General features: G+C 30.2%; 4 protein-coding genes across 4 annotated transcripts; 2 read left to right on the top strand and 2 right to left on the bottom strand.

Moving 5' to 3' along the window:
- Positions 1–1903: 1903 nt before the first annotated feature.
- LOC123656594 (cysteine-rich with EGF-like domain protein 2) lies at positions 1904–4513 on the bottom strand. Its single transcript, XM_045592264.1, has 2 exons — positions 4422–4513; positions 1904–3228 (listed from the first exon to the last, which is right to left on the bottom strand). The coding sequence occupies exons 1-2, from the start codon at positions 4511–4513 to the stop codon at positions 2184–2186; spliced, it is 1137 nt and encodes a 378-aa protein (XP_045448220.1). The 3' UTR covers positions 1904–2183.
- Positions 4514–5790: 1277 nt separating this feature from the next.
- On the top strand, positions 5791–7887 carry LOC123656366 (something about silencing protein 10). Its single transcript, XM_045592057.1, has 2 exons — positions 5791–6072; positions 6197–7887. The coding sequence occupies exons 1-2, from the start codon at positions 6056–6058 to the stop codon at positions 7566–7568; spliced, it is 1389 nt and encodes a 462-aa protein (XP_045448013.1). The 5' UTR covers positions 5791–6055; the 3' UTR covers positions 7569–7887.
- Positions 7571–10573, bottom strand: LOC123656367 (notchless protein homolog 1). Its single transcript, XM_045592058.1, has 10 exons — positions 10386–10573; positions 10131–10288; positions 9910–10046; positions 9461–9635; positions 9109–9283; positions 8665–8809; positions 8397–8586; positions 8148–8311; positions 7947–8073; positions 7571–7667 (listed from the first exon to the last, which is right to left on the bottom strand). Exons 1-10 carry the CDS (start codon positions 10527–10529, stop codon positions 7655–7657), a joined length of 1428 nt encoding a protein of 475 aa, XP_045448014.1. The 5' UTR covers positions 10530–10573; the 3' UTR covers positions 7571–7654.
- A 6334-nt stretch (positions 10574–16907) lies between these two features.
- Positions 16908–19509, top strand: LOC123656292 (transmembrane 9 superfamily member 3). Its single transcript, XM_045592000.1, has one exon. The coding sequence runs from the start codon at positions 16985–16987 to the stop codon at positions 18710–18712; it is 1728 nt and encodes a 575-aa protein (XP_045447956.1). The 5' UTR covers positions 16908–16984; the 3' UTR covers positions 18713–19509.
- Positions 19510–20006: the final 497 nt, after the last annotated feature.

Raw genomic sequence — 20006 nt, 5'->3', positions numbered from 1 at the left:
TATGTATACAACTATGTAAGTATATTTGTATTTCTATTATATATATTTGCATGCCTTTTATATTGCAATCGTTTTTTACATTCCATAAAAATTTAACAGACTGAACGTAGTAATGTAGTATCTTCTAGGATATATTTTGCACAAAATTATGATTCTGTGGAAAGTAGGTAACTATGTTTTATTGAACCAATGATTTATCTACAACCTATTTGCCGCTTATTAAATAATATAACTTAGAAAAAAATTAGACACTACATTTATGAATACGATTTTCCGTTATATTTAAGTACATTATTTGATATTTTAAAGTTACCTACTTAACATATGAACACTACATACAAAAACTGAACAAGTAAATTTGAACGCTAATGTTTGTAGGAAATATACCTATGATGTGTAAACACTTTATTTGCGCTCAGTAAGTATTTTAAAGGGACCGAAAATTTAAAACGTTAGCTTAATACAACGGACTGATATTAATAACTTCGTAGGCTATTTTTTTTTATAATGTAATAATAATTGTGTTTGCAGGCAAACGAAGAAAAACTGACTTCAATTATATCAAGTAATACAACGTAGGTAGATGAAAAAATAGTCAAGTAAATTCGCATTATCAAAGATTACTCCAAAAGTTGTAATCAGATCTCGACGAAATTTAAATGTGACCACATGATAAACATCGGCTTTCGATTAAATTAAAAATCATTAAAATCGGTACCCAGTAAAAATGTATGCGGATTTTCGAGAGTTTCTCTCGATTTCTCTGGGATCCCATCATCAGATCTTGGTTTCCTTATCATAGTACCAAACTAGGGATATCTCCTTTCTAACAAAAAAAGAATTATCAAAATCGGTTCATAAACGACGGAGTTATCCCCGAACATACATAAAAAAATATAAATATAAGGTCGAATTTAGTAACCTCTTCCTTGTTTTGAAGTCGGTTAATGAAACGTAAACTCCGTAAATAATAGAATTTGAGCTGTATTTGTCATCTCAATTCCATATAACAGCATTAAATGACTAGTCGTGCATATGATAGTATTATGTTCACTTGAATAAATAAAATAGTAATATACAAGAAACTGCCTGCATGTTAAAAGGTTAAAACTGGTAGCATAACATTCTTGAATATTATTCACGAGTAGTTTTTACGGTGTTAAATTAGTACTTAATGTAATTATGACAATCTACCAAATACGAAAATTTTAGAGTTTGTTCCGTTTAGAATTTGTAGAGATTTTGTTGATAATCATTAACGTTAAAAATATGTATTTTTATTTCGTTGAGTAATATAATTATTTGTCCCTTAGTTTAGAAGACATTTCTTTTTATCTATGTACTGAGATTTTTCTCACCAAAGATTCCCTGCAGGCAAGTACCAAGTTCATCTTGTCCATTTGATTATTCCTTTTTCAACAAATAAAAACCTAATTATTTTATGTTTGAAAAGTATAATCGGATAAAATATTTTATATAAGTTAGAATTAATTTTGTTTCATGTTTCATATATTTTATAAGTGTATGCAGTATTTTCTAATGTTTACGCGAATTTCAACCACGATAATGAATTCAAATTATAATGGACTTCAAAGCCACATAGCAGCTCAAACAAGATTTATTTTTTAAAGTTTAAAGCAAAACAAAAAAATATATATTAGGTATTGAATATATTGGTTTTGTCAAGGTAAAAAATAGGTATTTTGGGGTGTAATATTTTTTATTGGTAATTTAAACTTTAAAATGGATGGTCGTATAAGTATGTAAATCAAAAAAAAAAAAAATATTATATTATTGTAAACTTAATGGTAAAATTAAAATGGTTTAGATTTTCATTTCATGATTAATTTAGTTTTCCCAATAATGAGATTTACAATTTTTTTTAGTGAAAAAAAACGCCGAATAAATAATTGAACTGAAATTGTTTATTTACAAATATTTAATTACATAAGACATTAGATAGGAATGGTTGTGTACACAATATAATTGTATTAATTTTCTGTCACTTTTCTTATTCTATATTGGTATTGTATTACACTTATGAATTTTTGGCAGGTATATGCTGTAATGTAATTAAACTTTGGTTATTTTTATTTAATTTTTGTATATAATTGATACTAAAATGTAGTTATGTACCTTTCACAATAAAATGTATTTTTAATACACCTTTTGAACTTGTTTTATTAAATTTGTTTTTGCATAAAAGTATTGATAATTTTAAATAAATTAATCTTAGAAGTATCTTCAAGGTAAACAATTGCCATTGATGCTATTAAAATAATAACAGATAAAAATTTAGTTTTTCTAAAAATGAATATTGCTAATATCACTAAGCTTATATATGAAGCTATTCGTATAACAGTATTTATTAAAACCTGTCTGTAAAATTCATTACTTATACATTCACCAACCCATAAAACATGATTGGGAAAGCAAGATGTACAACTTGAGGCACTGGGACCCTCACAAGTTTGGCATGTTTTATCACAGTATTTACAATCATATGACCCAACTTTATTTATACAATACTCATTACTATTGCAAATAGATGAATCTGAACATTCATTATCATCAACACATACACCCGAATCCATGCTCCATCCTGTAGCACATTTCATACAAGAATCTTCTCGATCACCATAACATCCATCACATGCTCGATGGCAAGGCTTACATTCTTCACTTATATTGTAAAAATTTGCAGCACATTCATCACAACCAGCTCCTGTAAATCCTTTTTTACAGATACATTTACCATCACCCTTACGTGTACCATCACCATTACATTTTCCGTTTCCATTACATATTTTGTTATTAATTTTATGAGGACAAGGACTACACAATTCACCATAGTGGTTTGTAGGACAACAGTACTGTAAGCTTTCTATACACAACCAAGTGAATAAGTCTAAAGAGGATTGATGTTCGTGGAACCACCACTGTTCTAGGAGTGTTTCCGCTTCTTCTGACAGAGCATAACACTCATCTTGATGGCTTTTTAATTCGGAACACAATTGTTCCTGTATTTCAACTAATCTCATTTCGCTTCGAGCGTAGGATTTTAGTTTCGCTTCCTCCCAGGCAGCGTCACCACCTTCGTGTTTACCTCGAGATGTTTCATCTAGCCATTTTTTAAAAGAATCCGTCAGTACTTTACATCGCTGACATTCGTCAATTTTATTTGAATGTAATTGGTCTTTATTTACTAAGTTTTTGTCTGATAAAATACTAGAACCAGTAATAAATATGTAAAATACAATTATTTTTGTAAAAAACACCATTATATAAATAAATGATATAGTTACTATGATTTTACATAAAGTTCATCGATACTTCTTAAATAACAATAGTAATAAAAACGGAAAAATAACCTATTTAATTCGGCGAAAATATTATATAGGTTAATTTTTATTTGTAATAAAATTAGTACATTACTGCAAAATGCAAATTAGTTAATTTACAGTTCAGCCCATAGATAATATAGATTAGACAAATAGACACTTTTGTAGACACTTATATACTGGTATACAGTGTTGCCAACCCGAATTTTAGAAAATTAGTAGATTATGTGCCAAATGTTGGTAGAAGTTGGTAGAATGTAAAATGCAAAATTGGTAGATCTACCACCTCAATGTAGAAGATTTTTTAAGATTAAAAATGCATGAACTGTTCTAAAAATGTTTATTTTTGGAAATTATACATATTTTTATTGAAAAATTTAAATGTTCTGCGCTAGGCTGCCCGATGTTTGCTATGAATCTTTTAGTACGCAACGATCCCTCTAGAGTATCCGTGCAAATTATATTTCTCTGGAAGGTTTTCATATATATATATATATATATATATATATATATATATATATATTTTTTTTTTTTTTTTTTTTTTTAATGTTAACATCTATAGACTCTTGAGTGCCCATGCCTTTTTTAATTTTCAAGCGTTGAGGCGTATTATTTTCAACATTGCATGCTTCAAATTACGAACTAAAGCTTATTTTCTCTAATTCGATGGTGAATCCAAAACTGACCGTGAGAGATATATATACCTATATATACATATATATTTATGTAGATTAATAATTAAGATAATTATTTACAGCTATGGGTTTTTTCTTTTTTTTTTTTGCTACATGCTCCATTACTATTTTATAACACACTACAAGCTTTATACTTCACATTGTGTTACTCTACATTGTTAATTTACCGCATTGTCGACGGCCACTCTCATTTTTCTTAAACAGCGCCCGCCGCCAGTTTCGCGAGCACATCGTCAATAACATTCGCATCCCTATTATGGATCGCCATTTTGAGGCTGTGCTCGAGAATTTGCCTACTGTTTACGGTACGGTTCATATTATTAATTGCAGAAAACAATCTCTCAACGTTAGCGCTACTATATGGAAGTGCGAGTAATTTTCTCACGAATTCGCATAGCAGGGGAAACATTGGAGACCTGTCTCCTTTTTTAATGGATGAAACATGATCCCAGAATTCTCCAGGTGTAGGATGCACATTTTTTTCTGTGAAATGAAATGTCTCCCACTCTCTGTCCAATTCGGTTATGTTTTCTGGGCATAGTCCTAAAAATAATTCAGTGGTGATATGACAAACTAATTTACAAAAATTGGTAGTTTTTAGGTCTAAGGCGGTAGATAGGTAGACTGAAGTGAAAATTGGTAGATCTACCAAAAAGTTGGTAGATATGGCATCACTGCTGGTATAGACTATAGAAACGCCTTACGCCACTCAGAAATTAAAATTCATGTATCATGATTTCCCCCACCAACAGATGGCGTGCACACACACTTTTATTTCTATAATAATACTACAGATGGCGCTGTTTATTTCTTTTTTTTTACCAGAATGATTATTATTCAAATAATATACTGTATGTACTTTTCACTTTTTCCACTTATTTATTAATATAAACAGATTGTATTGATAAATTGGTGGAAATAGTGTGAAAAGTATTTTATATCTATTTATCATTAATTTTCATCAAAAAGTAACAAGTATGTACATTAAGAATATGTAATATTTTTTTGAGTTACGTATTAAAATTTTGATTTCAAATTAATTCTATTTTACCTAATATTTACATAAAATCGAGGGTTTAAAAATAAAACACCAGTACCATATAGAATTTATAAAACTGTTGTTTATTTTCGTCTTTTATTATAACAATCGGATGCTTATTTTTTAACATGGTCATTCCTATTAAAATTTGAAAATTTTCCATTTAATAATCGATTTAATCCCAGGCACCAACTGTATAAATCACCTTAATTCAATGTAGGGAGAGTATTCCTCGTCAATCGTCTGCTTAATGATTTGAAGTACTTCTCGAAATGTTTGTGGTTGTGTGGAGACGATTTTAAAAAATGGCGCGTTTCTCTTCCCGCCAAAAAAGAGAATCTTCTAAATTCTCTGTAGTCATTAGTGTTGCAAGTTACAATATATGAAATCCTTACATTTAAATCTTATGCTGACATAACATAATCGTGATTAATATGTATCGAAAAGTAATCGAGAACGACTTCGTTTATGTAAATCAGATATTATCTAAACTTAATAAAAAAGTAAACATAACGACTGAACATTTGAAACAGACAAAAATGGAAAATAATGAAGTTAAATAATATTAGAACTACAATACGGTACAGTTTTTGTTTCTTTTTTTTAGTATTATTACAGTTTAAATTTATAAATTAAAATTAAATTTAATCGAATATGAAATCGTTAAACTTTTAATTATACTTTCTGATTTTTTTTTATTTGATAAGTCACTTTGACATATAAAACATCAATCAGTCAATTGTCATTTTGTCACTAAATTAATTGATGTGATCATGGAAATATTTGTAATTAAATAGTATTTCAATACAAATACAGTTTTGTAAACAGTTTGAATTAAAGAAAAAAGTAATTTAAATATTTTATGAATATTCAAACCGGAGTTACGATATCTATAGTAAATGCGACGAATTGTCTGAATAACCTATTAGGAAGTTCTTTTCCATGCTTTTACATATTGCGTTGAAATTTGAATTAACATTATGGAAGACAAAATAAGGTAAATATTCTATTTTTTCAAAACTTGTACCGTTTTTTCATAAATTTTCTTAAGCAAGTAATTTAGTAGCATGGTGATTATTTATTAAATAATGCAAAAATAAATAATAACACGTTGTTTGCAGAATTGATTCCAAATTTGATCTTCAAGAGAATTATGAGCCATCAGACTCTGAAGATGACTATTCTACATCAGAAAAGCAGATAATGCAAAAATTACGGAAAAGAAAACGTCAAGATTCGGTCAGTGAAGATGAAGTATACGGATTTTCGGAATCCGATGAAGATGATAAAAATGACCTGGGGATGGCAGACAGTGATGTGGAGGGTCAGGAAAAATCAGATAATGACTTGCCAGACTCGAAAGCTTGGGGTAAGAAAAAAAGATCTTACTATTCTACAGATTATGTGGATCAAGACTATGGAGGGTTTGGTGAAGACGAAGAGGATGCTTTAATGGAAGAGGAAGAAGCAAAAAACATACAAAAAAGATTAATTGAACAACTTGGGGAAGATGACTTCTCGCTTAATTTCTTTGATAAAGATGTTACAAAAAGTGATGAGAAGGAGACAACAATAAAAAGTGATATCAGTCAAATGTCAAAGAGACAAAAACTTCAACTACTTGAAAAAGAAAGTCCGGAATTTGCAGGTCTTATTGATGATTTCAAGTCAAAGTTAACTGTTGCTAAAGATGACTTGCAACCTGTTTTACAACTTGTAAAAGGTGGAAAGTTACCTAATTGTTCAGCTTCTAAATTTGTTAAAACCAATTATGATTTGATTTTAAATTATTGCACAAACATTAGTTTCTACCTTTTACTAAAAAGTCAAAAAATCAATATTCAGAATCATCCAGTTATAAAAAGGCTTTATCAATATAGACAAATGTTGCAAAAAATGGAACCTATTTATCTTGAAATAGTAAAGCCACAAATAGATAAAATATTGAATACAGTTAAGAATAACTTAAAATTGCAAATAATTAAGGATAAGGAAGAAAGTAAGAAACGTAAGTCTGGCAAGCAATTACATGAGCACCCAACCAAAAAACTAAAATTAACTAAAGCTATTGAAAAAGACGATGCTGACGATACTGGAGTATCTGATGATGATAATGAATATGAAACAAATGACTTAATTACTAGTAAAAGTGAAAATGTTAACAAGATTGTTGATCAGTCAGAAGAAAGTGGATACTCTGATAATAATGAAATAGGAACTGATCTGAATAAACCATCAAATTCACCTGAAGCTCTAATAACAGAAGTTGGCGATAAGAGGGAAATAACTTACCAGATTGCTAAAAATAAGGGCTTAACTCCTCACAGAAAGAAGGAACAGCGAAACCCGAGAGTTAAACATAAGCTTAAATATAGAAAGGCTAAAATAAGGAGGAAGGGTGCAGTAAGGGAACCAAGAACAGAGGTATTTAAATATGGTGGGGAACCATCAGGAATTAAAGCTAATGTTAAAAAGAGCATTAAAATAAAATAACATTTAGTTTTTGTTTTATATTAGTAAGAAATAATACAAATGTATCTTCTCAATAAAATAATTTGTTCTTATTGATTCTTTTTTCTTCAGTGCTGCCACCTGAAACAAAATCACTACTTTAGAGCTAAATATACTTACTTTAATAGTTTGCATTGTATACTTTTGAGTTATTTTTGTACTTAATTGGACAAGCTGTTGTTTCCACTTATATTTATGTATTTGTTATTAGCTTATTGCTTCACCTCAGGTACTATTACTATATTATTTAATTAATTTATTAAAATAATTATTAATTTAAAAAAATAAGATTTAAATAAATTACGTTCATCTAGATTCTTATTTATAACTATTATTAATATTTATTTTATACGAACTTACAGTTTAAGCACTTTATCTTTTCCCCCTGAAGCTACATATGTACCATCAGGTGACCAATCAACTGCATATACCTCATCAGCATGTCCTGGTAAATCTAACTCAAGTTTTTTCGTTTTTAAACTCCACACTGTAAAGTTCAAATAATCAAATTAAGTATATCAGTGAATGATATAATTTTTATTTAATATAAATATTGATTACCTTTCAATGTTGAATCAGCACTAGAACTTAACAAAAGTCTAGAATCTGCAGACCAAGCAACCATGTACACTGCTTGAACATGTCCTCTTAGAGTTGTTATAAATTTACCAGTTAAAGATTCCCATAATTTTACAGATTTATCAAATGATGCTGAAGCAATAATCCTGAACAGAAATTAGTTGATTCAATTTATCACACAACATAGATTTTATTCAATCACAACAAAATTATTATTAATGTTTGAATTACCTAGCATCGGGTGAAAATTTAACATCATTGATAAGCTGCTGATGGCCAGTCATTCTGGCTAAGGGTCGTTTTTCTTTTTCTGGTAGCCAAAGAAACAGAGTAAAATCATCAGAGCCTGAAACTAGCCTCTCATCACCCCGAGAGCATGTTTCTTCATATCTTTGTAGTGCACGCTGTTGTAAGATGGTCTCTAAAAAAATTTATTTGTGTTTTATTATTAATTCCTTTATTTCAATTAATCCCAATTATGTAACAGGTCAAAACTTACTATCATTTGTAGCATCAAGTCTATCTAATATTGGGTGAAAAGGACCCGTTCGAAGTACATAGTCTGTACTCAGAGCTAAAGTGTTTACCCAGTGAGCATGGCCTTCTAAAGTTCTACAAAGTATTCCATCTTCTGCTCTCCAAACCTGATAAATATTTTTTTTTAATAAAAATATTAATCAGCAAAAGGCTCTAAATTCAGTAGGTAATTTTCACGATCAGTCATTTAAAATTTTACTCAATTTGTTAAGATATAATATTTGAAAGTAATTTAATGTGTAACAGTCTATTTTAAAATAAGGACAACCAAAAATGATCTTTAATTGGTTAAAAAAAAAAAAATGTTAAAGCCACAGCCACTTTTGAAAGTCATCTGAATTAACTAAATTATTATTAATGTTGTGATAAAGTAAGTAACCATTTAATGATTACCACAGCAAAATACCTTTATAGTTCTATCCTGAGATGATGTATAAATAAGTCCTGTTCCCCCCCACTTCACACAAGTCACTGCTTTAGAATGTCCTGTTAGACTTAAAATTGTTTGTCCTGTCACTGTGTCCCATATTCTGACATCTCCATCTTTTGATGAACTAGCTAACTTACGACATTCTGGGTTTCTAAAACATTAGAAAATATGTGTTTAAATGTTTACTTTTTCATTATACAGTTATAATTTTAGGCTAAATTTTTAAAATAATTCCTTAAGCAAAAGGAACCATTAGTTCATCTTTTAAAACAAATAAAAGATGAGAAATATATTTTATTTATAAATTCAGTTGTTTTAAAATTAATACCTGATATAAGGCTCCCAAGCCAAAGCAGTAACCCATTGTTTATGCCCAATCATAGTTTTGCCAACTTGATTCCCTGTTACTGGATCCCAAAGTATAATTCTGCCATGTTTACAAGCTGACGCAAGCTTTGAGCCATCTGGTGACCAACTTATACACAAAACCCAGTTTGTGTGACCTTAAATTTTAATAATATAATGTTTTTTATTACATCATTAACTTTGTTTTAAGAAGAGACACTTATAAGTATTGGATTAAAATTATCTTTTTTTTATATCCACTAAAACTGTAAAGTTAATATATTAAAGTATATGGTGAGCTACAGAAAGCAAAATTAATACTTTTTAAAGAAAAAACTATTGTAGTATTACTAAATAAATAAAACTGAAAAGATTATTAATTAATGATTCAAGAACACAAATGATTGTACCCAACATAATTCCAACAATCACCTTTACAGACATGTAGTGGTGTTTGTGTATTTAAATCCCAAAATCTTACAGTTGTGTCACCAGAACCACTGGCTAAATGTTTTCCTGATGGACTAAAGCTGGTCGATATAACAGCTTCTGCATGACCAGGAATGGAGCTAAAAATAAAGTTGTTTATAGGTAAAAAAAAAAAAAAAATTTAAGCATCTCATTATCAATTTCTTAAGTATATTTATGTATACCTTGTGCATCGTGTAACTGGTCTTACTTTAAACACTGCCTGCTGTTGATATATAATTTCTACAACTTCTTCAGAATTCAATGTAGCAACGTCTAAAGCTTCTTTTAAAGTTGACGTTATTTCAGTATCTTTGACAAAAAACAAAAAATGTTTGTCTTCCTAAAAAGAATATTAAGATTTAATTTTCATTACAGTTGGAATATTTTTTAATATTTATTACCTCTATAAAGTGCATTAGAATATATACGTTTCATACCTCTTTTAATAAAGCATTGCAAATCAGTGTTAGTTGGTCTTTATTTATATTTAATGGTAAATCCAAGGGACTACCAGTTTCTTCTCCAGTGTCCGATTTAAACCTAGCTTGGACACTGCTTGGCAAGTCATTATCTATTTCCATTTTTATAATTAATTTTAATTTATTTTTGTTGTAAATATAACCAAATTTATAAGTCAAAATCACATTGCTAGTCTTGTCACAACCTCTTAATCATATATTAGTGTATTATCTATGGTCACAACTGTCAAAAATATATATGGTGCGTTCGACTGAAGGCCCACAACGCCATCGACCACGACCGCTGAAATTGCCATTCCACTGACGTAAAAAACGCCGCGGGCGTTGCAGGCGAATTATATATGTGGAACTATGGAGTGTAGAAGAAATGTGGAACATGTATGTTTGGGCGCTGTCAGGTGCATGGAGCTTGGAGAGTGTGAATATGGCGGCATGGTGAAAACATCAAAGAGTAAAATAACTTGCCTATACAGTAGGAAAAGATGCAGCTGTTGCAATTTGACTCTACTTTTTTCGATTTTAGATTTGATTTTTATTTTTAATTATTTGTTCATATTATATTGTTTGACGAACGAACAATATTATCATATTGTTTGTTCGTTTTTAATTTATTTATAATAATCATCAACAATGGTCGAATCTTATACTATTAAACGAGCAATTCTTGTATATATATATATATAGAATCTGAATCTCGGAAACGGCTCCAACGATTTTCATAAAATTTAGTATTTAGGGGGTTTCGGGGGAGATAAATCTATCTAGCTAGGATTCATTTTCAGGAAATGTCGTTTTATCCCTGTTTTTAGGAATTGAAAAAAATATCGTTAGAATACGAAGGTAAATTTCGCAGAAGTCAATGTAGTTGAAATAGCTCGGTGGGAAATCGGCCGCTCGGGATCAACCGAGAAGATCATGGTTCAAATCCACATGTCCCTGATCAATTATTTTTTCTTTTTCTTTTTCTAATTGCACTCGTTATTTTTTATTTAAATAGACTGTTCTTATTTTTTATTATTATGTCGGTAAAATCGAAAAATATTATTCATATTTTATCAATATGTAATTCGTATTTATACTTTATGATTTCCAAAAAACACGATTTACTAAAAATACCGAGCTTAGCTCGGTCACCCGGGTACTAAAAGATAATTAATCAAAACTTATTAATCTAAGCAACAAAAATTAAGATGTATTTGATAAGGGGGCCAACTTAAGGGGTGAATTTTTTTATTTATTACTACTTGCATAAATATAATCAAACACTTTTACGGAGAAAAAAAAAACAGCAGTACAGAAATAAAATTAAACAGAAAGTAATTACAATAACAGCATGCAAAGGCGGTCTTATTGCTTTAAGTTACCCATCTCTTCTAGACAACCCTAGGTAAAAAGAGATTATTAGTAATAAAGTGCGGGATTATACAAAAGTAGATAAATATAAATAGAATTATATCAATACATAAAAACATATATACATACACATATAGAAGAATAAGATAGACATACAAAATCATGGGTATAAATAAATTTACGTAAACCATACGTAAGAATATAGGTACACATATTAAATACTTACAACATATACAAAATACATACATACATGCATATATACATACATACATATACAACATAAGTACACAAATGGATATCGCAAAATAATATTTAAAAAAAACATTTAAAGCGATAGATAATATTTGTTTAAGCGATTCTTAAAAATTGATAATGAATCAGTATGACGAATATTTCCAGGAAGGCTATTCCATAGTTTCGCAGCCTTAATCGTAAAAGAGTTGCTGTACACTTGCGATTGCGTAACAATATCTTCAGCCGATTGTCTTTACGTGATCGAAGGTTTAGGTGAAGGTCAGAGTTTGAGCCAAGAAATACAAAACGTTCTTTTAAATAAGAAGGAGATAAGGGATTATAAAGAATGGAGTAAAGAAGGGAGAGCATGTGGAGATTACGGCGCAGTCTGATAGGTAGCCACTTAAGTCTAACTCGATATTCGGATATATGATCAAACTTACGCAATCCATATATGAAACGTATACAAAGGTTTTAAAGTCGTTCAAGTTTGTTTAGCAATTCCTCTGAAAGATCAGGATAATAAGAGTCTGCATAATCTAAAAGCGGTAGAAGAAGTGAATGTGCTAGTGATATTTTGGCCTTGACAGGAAGTAAACGCTTTCACGTTGTGAGTAAATATTTTGCATAGGTTGGTGTAAAACTTAATTTGTCATGAAGTCCCGGGAATTTATCGCTCTGTAAATACGACTGTTTGTCCAGGGCTTAGAATACCGTACAAAATTCGGCAACGTTAATTTGTCTTGGCAGACATAACATTATTTATGGAACGATATACCTTAAATATACGTTATTTTAAAGCCAAATATACCGGTATATTTTTTACCGGTATTAACTCGTTTAACGTTATGTTTAACATTCATATCTCTACCGTTACCGTTAATTGCTATTGTTATCTATAAAGGTAACGAAATTATTACACTCGTACAATGTATGAAAGAGACAGATTTAATTTATAATTGAGTACTAATTGAGTACCATTTTTTTTTGGTTCTTAGATTATAACTGAATGCGCCTTACTTCTTTAGTATTCATTGATAAGACTTATTTATTTATTTTTAATGGGAACAAACAGTATATAATAATTTTTATAAAAAAGCACACCTTTGGAAAATCATCACCAGAACAGTTTCCAATGACTAATAATACATAATAAGTACGTGGCGTAGATGAGTAATGAGATTAGAGAGAGTGTGAAATTATTTAATTTACAGATTACACTAAAAATATAATAAACTTTCTGTGCCCGCGGCTACGCCCGCATTGAAATCAGTGTGTCACAAAGTTTTCCCAGCAAACTTCCAGTGAAACTGTCATCAAAATCGCCCTAACCGTTCCGTAAACCTTCCTCTTGAAACCCTCTCTCCATTGGTGACAACGCACGAAAATCCGTTCAGTAGATTTTGAGGGAATCGATCACATACATTTTTAGGTACTATGTTTTATACTACACTAACTGTTGCCCGCGACGACGTCCGCGTGAGGCGCGCGTCGCGTCGAACAAAATAGTTTGTTGAATTGGTTAGAATTGTGGTATGAAATAATTTAGTAATAATGTATTGTAGTACAAATATGTTTAAAATATACTGCATGCAATTTAGTTTTTCATATGGTTCTACGTAAATATATGCCACGGAATAGCGTAACGCATGCTACTCCGAGACTTCGTGACGACAGGGGTAAATAAAAAAGTATTCTGGTAATGTACAGGTTAGGTATTGTAAAGAATATATTTTTTTTGTACTACTTATAAGTGATCAATATAAATGTTTAGTTATTTTCCTTTAAACCAACCGAATCCATTCTTAGCGAACATATACTAACTATGATCTACCTCCCTGCCAATTTTCATCTTTGTCCATCCTGGATGGATGGACCATCTAGCGGTTTTTAAGTGCCCGTGATGAGTGAGTCAGTGACCTTTCTCTTTTATATATATAGATTACGATGCATTATTTGGACACCTCCTCACCATCTATAGAGCATACATTTTGAATTTCAAGTCACTTACTTCAAAAACACTGGAATTTCATACAATCTTCCAACCCCCGTTTTATTCCCTTAGGGGTCGAGTTTCGTAAAATCCGTTCTTAGCAGATGTTTTCGCCTTATAAGGAACCTACTTGCCAAATTTCAAGTTTATAGCTGTTATAGTTTCGGAGATTTTGTGATGTGTGAGTCAACCTGTCATCCCCCGTTTTAACCCTAAAAGGGAGTTGATTACTAAAGATACATTATTTGGACACCATCTCACCATCTATAGAGCATACATTTTAAATTTCAAGTCTCTTACTTCAAAAACGTGGGACTTTCACACAAACTTCCAAGCCCCGTTTTACCCCTTTAGGGGTCGAGTTTCGTAAAATCCGTTCTTAGCGGATATCTATGCCTACTTGCCAAATATCAAGTTTGTAGGTGTTATAGTTTCGGAGATTTCGTGATGAGTGATCTTTCGCTTTTATATATATTAAGATTAAGATAGATATAGATAAAACAATTGTATCGACCAATAAGAATGTTAACTAAAATTTTAAATTTTAAATTAAAAATGTTACAAGAGTGATAGTAATAATTATAATTATAATTTCAAGTACGGTTACCTTTAGACAAAATATTTTTAATATGAGAATTAAATTTGGTCAATGAAAGATTAAATATATCACAGTCCAGAAACAACTTGTTGTAATTATTACAACTTCTACTCATAAATAAATTTCGTGCGAAATTAGTTTAATTGCTAAGTAGATTGCTAAGTAGTTTATGCAATCAAATTAACACAAACAAAAGTAGGTACTACCTTCAATTGACTCAAGCCACTCACGTATCTTTAATTCAAACATCAATGTTATAGGACTATAGCTAAATAGCCTAATAGCGAGCTCATAAAAGTACTGTCCGAGTATTCCAAGCTCTATCTAATTAACGTTAAAAATGGTGTAGGAGAAAAACGAATAAACTTTAGACCACACGACTGAAGTAAAACTTCTTTAGCTCTTACAGTAATATACAAAACTTAACTCTCTCTGTCTTTATATCTTCATTAACTTATATCTCCATCTCAACTTCCGTTCGCCTTACCCGATTATACTTTTCGTAACGCTCTCGTCACGCATTCACCAACTCTTCCAAGTCAAGCGTGGGTAAAGAAGTTTTACTTCAAAATTAGTGCTATTTACCGGTATTTTATATGTAATTGGTAACATACCAAGCCTTAGTACCGTAAAATGGGGTGAATAGAAATCGCGGGGTGAATAGAAACAAAACTGGAAGTTTTATTATTTTATCTCTAGATTATCTATAGCTTATTATTGAAGGTTCATTTCTTCTATTAATTACACAGCAATATTTTTCCTTTATGCTGACAACACACAAATTTACGTAAAGTTTAATGGTTTAAAGAAAAAAGCCGTTAAAGTGAACGTGTGTGAAGAGTGATTTTAGACCTTGCGAAAAGTTTTGCTCAATATTGAGTTCTTTGAAGATTTCACCTAGCGAATTGATTTATTTGGAAAGATACATTTCTAATCTTTTAGGAATACAAAGGTAAGTTGTTAATATTCAATTATTTCTTTCTTATTTCTTGTGAAATCAGGATGCAGGCATTTTTCTGCAATTTCGAGGTGAATAGATACGAGAAAGGGGTAAACAGAAACGCCTTTAGGGTCAATAGACACGAAGAAAGAGGTGAATAGATACGAGTGAGAGGTTAATAGAAACGAGAAAGGGGTTAATAGAAACACGTTTTTTAGGGTTGTCTATCGTAGACTAGTTCATTATACTTAGCTACCTACGTGCTTTAAAAATATTATAAGTATCAATTAATTATTAGAAAACCATTTTAAGTAGTTATCTGTTTTTTTTTTAAATATAAATTCAAACATTAAAATAAATTAAATAATTATCTGTATTTGCTGTTCAGTAAATAATAATGATATCAGTCTAAATAATTGATATTTATTTCAAACAGGTACACTACATCGTATTGCGTTCGCCATGCCATGGATTTATAAACCAGATCCTCGTGGCAAGAAGTATAAAAGGTATTCTAAAGAATTGTTCTTCTGAGCGATGCAGAATTAAAGAAAACATTGTCAAATACATTTGTTGAGACAGCATCAACGAAAACCATTTCTAGGCGGCCCACTTATTATAGGTGTGATGATGATATATTAAATGCTCTGATGGATTCAGATTAAATAGGTAGTATAACAAGTTACCAATTTAATTTCCAAAACTAAACCCCAAAAGTGAATTATATTGCTACTATAATCACAATGTTCCCAATTTTATTTTCAATTGTGATTTTTGATCTCATTTTATAGAAAACCTTAGATTATTTACCAAATATAATTTTTTTTAGAATTTTATAGTTTATGTTAGAATTAAACATTCTTATATTTTTGTTATTTTTTTAAGCTTGTTTGCTTGTAAAATATACTGCTCATTTTTATATTCCTAAATTATTTAATTAAATGTTCTAAATATATGTGAAAATACTTAATACTTATATATATACTGATTTATAAAATATATACATATATTTATGTTGTCTTTGTTCTTACTTATTATTTCAATAAATAAATTAAAGTTGAATTTGACAGCCCTAGTGTTTTTTCTCTATTCACCCCTTCCCTCGTGTCTTTTGACCCCAGTTTCCGGGTAAATAGAAACCACCTACTTTTTTTCAATTTACAAATAATAGACATGATTTCGCTAATTTTTGGGATTCATATTTGGTATATTACAACACGACTCACGATTTCACAATGTTTTATTAATAAGCTTCTATACAAAATATGTAAGAAAATCAGTGTTAAAGTTGAAAGTTGTGTCTATTCACCCCATTTTACGGTATGTATCTAATAAAAAAAAAATATAGCAACATTTATACATATGTCTGACGTCGGCTTTTAACTTACGTGTTATGTTTATCGTTTTATTTATAAAGCATTCTATTCCACTAACTTAAAATGAAAATTCTATTCATTTTATTTATTTTGTGGCATATAGTTTACTGTGATGAGCATACACATACATATAAAGATGGAGAACAAGTGGTGCTATGGATGAACACCGTAGGCCCGTACCACAATCGCCAAGAAACTTACGCCTATTTCTCTCTTCCATTCTGTGCGGGCACAAAAGTAACTATTGGTCATTATCATGAGACTTTATCTGAAGCTCTTCAAGGCGTCGAATTAGAACTAAGTGGCTTAGATATTACCTTCAAAGATAATGTACCAGCACAACAATTTTGTGCCATTGAACTCGATGAACAATCGTATAAGGCATTAGTTTATGCTGTTAAAAATCATTATTGGTACCAAATGTATGTGGATGACCTTCCAATATGGGGTATCGTCGGAGAAATAGATGGTGACAATTACTACATTTGGACCCATAAGAAGTTTGACATTGGATATAATGGAAATAGGATAGTGGAAGTTAATTTGACTGCCGAAAATAAAGAACGACTCGTGCCGAATGCAAAAATTCCCTTCACATATGAAGTAAATTGGAAGAAAAGCAACATTAAGTTTGAAGACAGATTTGATAAGTATCTTGACCCTAATTTTTTTCAACACAGGATTCATTGGTTTAGTATCTTCAATAGTTTTATGATGGTTATATTCCTAGTAGGTCTTGTATCAATGATACTCATGAGAACTCTTCGTAAAGATTATGCTAGATACTCTAAAGACGATGATCTTGATGATTTAGAGAAAGACTTAGGTGATGAGTATGGTTGGAAGCAGGTGCATGGCGACGTTTTTAGGCCGGTGCCTCATTTGGCATTATTTTCTGCACTTGTAGGAGCAGGACATCAACTAACTGTAGTCACACTAGCAGTTATTATTTTTACCATTTTTGGTGAACTCTATACTGAAAGAGGTTCTTTGCTATCAACAGCTATATTTATTTATGCAGCTACTTCCCCAGTCAATGGGTATTTTGGTGGATCTTTGTATGCTAGAATGGGTGGGAGGTTGTGGATCAAGCAGATGTTACTCTCTGCTTTTTTGTTACCTGTGCTAGTATGTGGCACAGCTTTCTTCATAAACTTTATAGCTATGTACTATCATGCATCGAGAGCTATACCTTTTGGCAGCATGATTGCAGTAATGTCAATCTGCACTTTTGTGATATTACCACTTACTCTAGTTGGAACAGTACTTGGGCGTAACCTGGCCGGTCAGCCTGATTACCCGTGCCGCATCAATGCTGTACCTAGACCTATTCCTGAAAAGAAATGGTTTATGGAACCTTTTATAATTATCATCATGGGAGGTATACTGCCATTTGGGTCTATATTTATTGAGATGTACTTTATCTTTACATCATTTTGGGCATATAAGATTTACTATGTGTATGGGTTTATGTTGCTAGTCTTCTTGATTCTCATGATTGTGACGGTGTGTGTGACTATTGTATGTACTTACTTCTTGTTGAATGCAGAAGATTATCGCTGGCAGTGGACTAGCTTCCTTTCTGCAGGCAGCACAGCACTGTATGTGTATCTCTATTCATTCTACTACTTTATATTTAAAACCAAGATGTATGGACTATTTCAAACAACTTTCTATTTTGGATACATGGCCTTATTTAGTTTAACCTTGGGCATCATTTGTGGCACTGTTGGCTATATAGGAACAAGTATATTTGTGAGAAAAATATATTCAACTGTTAAAATTGATTGAATATATCAAAATCATAAAAAAGTATTATTTTAATTTTCATTTGGTTTTGTCAGAATGTGTAACTAGAGTATTGTGGTGATAACCAATATAAGGTTATGTGAACCATTGATATATATAATAATTGCTCCCAATAATGTTGTGGTACTGGTCGTTTTGTTTTTATTTAATTTTTTATGTTTATGGTAATGTTCTTCTAGTTTACTTCTGAATGTTGTGACCATTATGATGGAGATTGAAATCAACCTTTTTTATTATTTAGAATGCGAGGAAATAACATGTGATTGTTATAATGTGCTATTTATAAGTATATTAGTAATAATCTATTTCACAAATATCATGTGTGTAATTGAAAAAGTTGTTTGATTGTCTTGCATATACATACCTATATCTTACATCCTAATATGTAAGTTTGTAAATATAAATATTAATCAAATTCCTAATATAGTATATCTAAGTATGTATCATGTTTATGATGTTCATCTTTATGAAGATTACAAGCTTATAAAGTTAAAAAAATTTATCACAACCTACAATGCTATTACTGTTCATTGCTAAGTCAGTGTTGTTGAAACATTTAGAAAAAAATCTTAAGACATAATCACTTTGTAAGTAATACATAGAGTAATTTAAATTATGTAAATATACACTAGAAATAGTTTCAACTGAAATAATTATAATGCATTATTTTTTATTTAATTTGTGTGGTAAGATGAAAAATATATAGATGTGTATGCCATCCAGGTTTACTGTATCTTATTAAATATTATCAAAAATAAAGGTGACTTATGTACATGAAATTAAATTTCATTCAACCTAGTTTCATTAATACTTATTTTAACAATTCATTTTTACGACATATAAAATATCAAATAAATCAAAAGTTCACAGATATTAAATTTTTAAATACTTAATCTATTTACTATAATCTTGATCATTTTTAAACTATGACGATTAGAAAGAAAGATTAATTTGCTTGTAGAAATTTAATCAACAGAAAAAATTATGCCTGTAATTGAAGGCCTTTCTAATGTATTATGTTTGAAAGTCAGTCAAGTTACTGAATAGTTTTAGGGGATTTATTTATTTCTTTCCCATTAACACAACTTTTTTTTATTAAAAAACATTTTTTATATAGTTGAAAGTTGCAGCTGTAGACTTCTATGATAAGGGTATGCTAATGAATTTAATTGATTATGATAATTAACTCAACATTTGTTGAAGTCTGCTATATCGAGTTCTTTAAAAAAAAATTCTTTTGTTCTTATTTATCAAATCTAAAATAAAGCTTTTCGCA

Source organism: Melitaea cinxia, chromosome 9, assembly GCF_905220565.1.
Source record: "Melitaea cinxia chromosome 9, ilMelCinx1.1, whole genome shotgun sequence".
NCBI lineage: Eukaryota > Metazoa > Arthropoda > Insecta > Lepidoptera > Nymphalidae > Melitaea > Melitaea cinxia.
The sequence above is the reverse complement of the archived record's forward strand: the minus strand, read 5'-3'. Positions and strand labels throughout refer to the sequence as shown.